The sequence below is a fragment of the Abramis brama genome (genome assembly GCF_963993115.1).
Source record: "Abramis brama genome assembly, chromosome: 9".
Taxonomy (NCBI): domain Eukaryota; kingdom Metazoa; phylum Chordata; class Actinopteri; order Cypriniformes; family Leuciscidae; genus Abramis; species Abramis brama.
The window spans coordinates 3767151-3771449 of NC_139971.1; the positions used below are offsets into that span (position 1 = coordinate 3767151).

Consider the following 4299-nt stretch of genomic DNA (forward strand, 5'->3'; position numbering starts at 1 on the left):
GTAGCTATTTAATATTGGGTTGGTGGATTTGAATTTAAGTCCAGTATTTCGTCAGAAAAAAAGTAGCATGTCAAGATTTTGGTGTACAGACGGAGGAAGAGTTACTTCTGAAGTTGGAGCTGTTCTTCAGATCTGCTAGACTAAATATCTGCTCACGGGCTAGTTTAGTGTTCAGTTAAAGAGATAGTTTACTCAAAAATGAAAGTGCTGTCATTAATTACTCACCCCCATGTCATTATTTCTGAGTAAAAGCCTAAGTCAGTCGGTTTATCATATAAAGCGATCAATTATCTTCAGAAAATGTGGATGCAATCTCTTTATTATCTTTTTGAAGCATCAAAGTGGTAGTTGTGTAGCTGTCTATCGATGGACAGAAAGCTCTCAATCTTCATTTGTGTTCCGAAGACAAACAAAAGTCTTACGGGTTTGGAACGACATTAGAGTGAGTAATTAATGAAAGAACTTACATTTTTGGGTGAACTAACCCTTTAACACACACTGTAAAAAATTTACTGTAAAATTTACAGTAACTTACTGGCAACTTTGGTTGCCAGTAAGACTGTAAAATTTACAAGAGTCCTGTAAATCATTAACTACAATTGTACTGTAAAATTTACAGTAACTTACTGGCAACTTTGGTTGCCAGTAAGACTGTAAAATTTCCAAGAGCACTGTAAATCATTAACTACAATTGTACCGTAAAAAACACAGCACACTGCCTTATATATGCTGTAAAATTGTTTTTACAGCTGTAACTAAAATTACAGTCGAAATAATGTTTATTAATGCAAGAGAAATTACAAGAGCAACAATGAACTTACATGTACTGCTATACATTTTACAGTAAATTAGAGCATTTGCTGTGAAATTCAATTCACTATTTGAGATTTTTCACTGCTGTGTGTATACGTTTGCTGTAAGTTTCAGCCTTTTTGTCAAATAAAACTCACAATAACAGGTTTTCATTAATATAACAAATTTATTGTGCAATAATGGGTATTTAACATAAGCACCAGATTCCAAAATATATTTGGAGAAACAAAAATGGAGATTAAATGAAAGGCTTTAGCCTTGGAAAGAACCACTGAGAACAGGATTAGTTCACCTAAAAATGAAAATTTCCTGATAATTTACTCACCCCAATGTCATCCAAGATGTTCATGTCTTTTTTCTTCAGTGGAAAATAAATAAAGTTTTTTGAGGAAAACATTTCAGGATTTGTATCCACACAATGGATTTCAGTCGCAACCAGCATGTTGAAGTCCAAATCAATGCAGTTTCAAAGGGCTTTGAAGTGCCATGAACTTGGAAATCAGGTCAGAGTCTCTTGTATCAATTCCATTGGAATACTTTTGTTTAAATGGCAAGCCATTCAAAGTCCATTAGTTTCCGTAACAGTGTGCATACATGTGGGTTCATTCCATGCATTTTCTTGTTTCCAGCAGCAACTTTTGATCCAGTTCCCGGGTTAAGTCCTCTGTGAAAAAAAACACACAAAATCCAATTATCAAAAAAACAGTATACACTTAAACAATAAAATACAAAATTTGTCATACAACTCATAAATTACATTTAATTCCAATTAATGAAGAGTTAGGGTCATATTTAATTTTATCCAAAATTTTAATATAAAAATATTTAGCCTTACATGTTACAATAAACAAAATGTACAGATTATATCATTATTATACACATTTAATTTTAGTAATTTTAGATTTAGTTATTCATGCAGTGAATAAAATAATTCTCTATTCAGTGTGTGGTTAGCAATTTTTTGTTGTTCATTTGAAAACTTTTACATAAAATATCTAATCCTGATAAACTATCCTAAATTGAAAACCTAAAAAAAAAAAGTCAAGAAAATTTGAAAGTCCACAATAAATACTGAGTAAGATTTTATGCTCTGAAATACCTCTGAATAAATTCCAGCGTGCATGCAGCGTCATCCTGATAAGCAAGATTTAAGTTGAAATAGGTCGCAAACAATGCTGCCAGGCCCTCAACAAATGTCTCTGAAAATGGGCCCAGGACAACTTCCCTTTCGACTGACAACATCCACTTGTTTGGGGTCATGGATTCACCTATAAAAAATAAAAAAAATATGGCAGGCCATAGATTAATAAGTGTTGTAAAAGTATGGTTCATGGGTAGCTCATGATAAAGGGATAGTCTGAAAATAATTAAATGAAGTGAAAATTACCATGATTTACTCACGCTATCCTAGGAGTAAATTACTTTCTTCTTTCAGACAATTGCAATCGGAGTTATATTAAAATCTCATCCTCCATTCACTGCCATTATAAAGCTTGGAAGAGCCAGGACATTCTTTAAAATAACTGATTGTATTTGTCTGAAAGAAAAAAGTCATATACACCTAGGATGGCTTGTGGGTGAGTAAATCATGATGTATTTTTTTATTTTTAGATAAAGACACACAAAGTAAAGCAATAAACCTTGGATGATCAGTGCGGGTGAATCCGGTAATCCATCTCTTTCCATGTCGGCTGCAGTTGCTGCTGCCTAAGAAAAACAAAAATTAATTTAGCATTACAATTAAATCTTTAAGACATTAAAAATCTAAATGTTATACTTACATCAGCTTCAATTAGAAGGGATTCTGTTCTCTCTTTAAAATGGGCCATTAAGAGTTGCAAGATGCACAGGACCAGAGAATTTCCCTCTTGATACTTCGACAGAACAGCACACACCTCATTGCTTGTTGGCTTTTCTTGAAAAAATCTTAGAATCCTCTTTCCTTTACCTTCAATGCTCTCCATGATTTTTTGTAGCAGTGAGATGTCAGTAAGCAATTGGAAATGTAAAAAGATCCCCTTCAGACAAAACAGATAACGCCATGAGTTCTTTAGTTCAGACAGTGGCGGAGGAGGCGCTGACGGTAATATGTGACCTCCATCAACTTGTGAAGTTCTCCTCTATCGGCTCCAGACATTCCTTCAGTAGAAATTTACTGAGAGAGACAAAATATGTGGGCAATCAGGTACACCACATCTAAATCCTGATTTAAAATATAATAAAATAAATAAATAAAAACTTCACAAGCTAATAAATGCACAGCAAGAAAGCATGTGCACAGCAAATACCAATGTACTTTCTATTTAACAACTAAATTACAAATATGAATACCAAGCACCCTTACAAGTAATATTAACATAAAACTAAAACAGAAAATACTTCATTACACCATCTTAAATTGAACAAAAACGTGCTATTACATTAGCTAATGGCTTGGCAGTCAAGTTAAACACTATTTAGTTGCAAAAAACCTACACAATTTAATTGCAATGTTTAAAAGCTTACATGTTACCAACAACAATGTAAAATCATTTTATACCGAACAGTTATCAAAAATGTAATCGTAAAAAAATGACAGCCCAGCCACACTTTCACGGTGAAGAAAATAACAGTTAACGTTAGCCAGCTAATCGTTCATCTGTGTTTGGACTCAAGCAAATTCAGTATCATAAAATTGGACAAATAATCTAGATTATCCATTTTGCAACGTCACAAAATAAAAATAATAGTTAATATATTGTGGATGTAACAGGATTTCACGTTTACAATAAAGCATGAATTACTAACGTTACACACCTCGTCGTCTCACTCTCAATCGAGGTCCTCCTCCGGTAAACGTAGCCCATGAGGTGAGCGCGAAAATTGAGTTGTGATGATGCAGCGCGGGGAAAGTCCCAACTCCCAAGATGTCCACTGAAGATGACGATTGACGAAATGACATCACACGCACTGCACTACGCCGATGTCGTTGTTTAATCATTGGAGTTTTTTAAAAGCCAACAGTTTTAAAGTACTAGAGGTGTACGTTATATAATCAAATGTCAGAGTTTAAATGGTGTAAATAATTCGCTAAAAAAAGGCTGTATTTATTACAGTTGACTATTACTTTAGTGTTATTGAATTGTGAAGCGCCAAAACTTTTGCAACCGTTTTTTTTTCTTCTTAAAAAAATAAATAAAATAAATTACAATGGTATGCATGATATCCAGTAGCATTTACTGTCATAGGAACATGCATGCTCCCACATGGCAAAATACAGTAATACTGTAAATGTAAAAATACAGTAGTCTATTGTAAATATTTACTGTAAAAACTACAGCAATTTTTAACAGTGCAGCATTGGATGTGGCCATGTTTTCAACTTGAATATGCAAGGCTTCCAGTGTTAAGCTATACAAAAACAGTTGCTTTATGTTGAAAACTGTTTTTTGAAAGCATATTATTTTCATAAATTATCATAAACACACAAGTTTGGAGTGCAAATAC

At 33.4% G+C, this 4299-nt stretch overlaps 1 protein-coding gene across 1 annotated transcript; it reads right to left on the reverse strand.

The window, feature by feature from the left end:
• Positions 1-963: 963 nt before the first annotated feature.
• Positions 964-3739, reverse strand: LOC311090108 (uncharacterized protein). The gene is made up of 5 exons (XM_084125248.1): positions 3610-3739; positions 2595-2968; positions 2454-2520; positions 1913-2081; positions 964-1477 (listed from the first exon to the last, which is right to left on the reverse strand). Exons 2-5 carry the CDS (start codon positions 2775-2777, stop codon positions 1357-1359), a joined length of 540 nt encoding a protein of 179 aa, XP_083981374.1. The 5' UTR covers positions 2778-2968; positions 3610-3739; the 3' UTR covers positions 964-1356.
• Between the last annotated feature and the right edge of the window lie 560 nt (positions 3740-4299).

Excerpts from the sequence above, each read along its gene's own strand:
- LOC311090108 (XM_084125248.1), bottom strand. The coding sequence starts at position 2,777 with ATGGAGAGCATTGAAGGTAAAGGAAAGAGGATTCTAAGATTTTTTCAA. Across the intron at positions 2,521-2,594 it reads CCCTTCTAATTGAAGCTGAT|GCAGCAGCAACTGCAGCCGA; the intron begins GTAAGTATAACA and ends TGTTTTTCTTAG. Across the intron at positions 1,478-1,912 it reads ACGCTGGAATTTATTCAGAG|AGGACTTAACCCGGGAACTG; the intron begins GTATTTCAGAGC and ends TTTTTTTCACAG.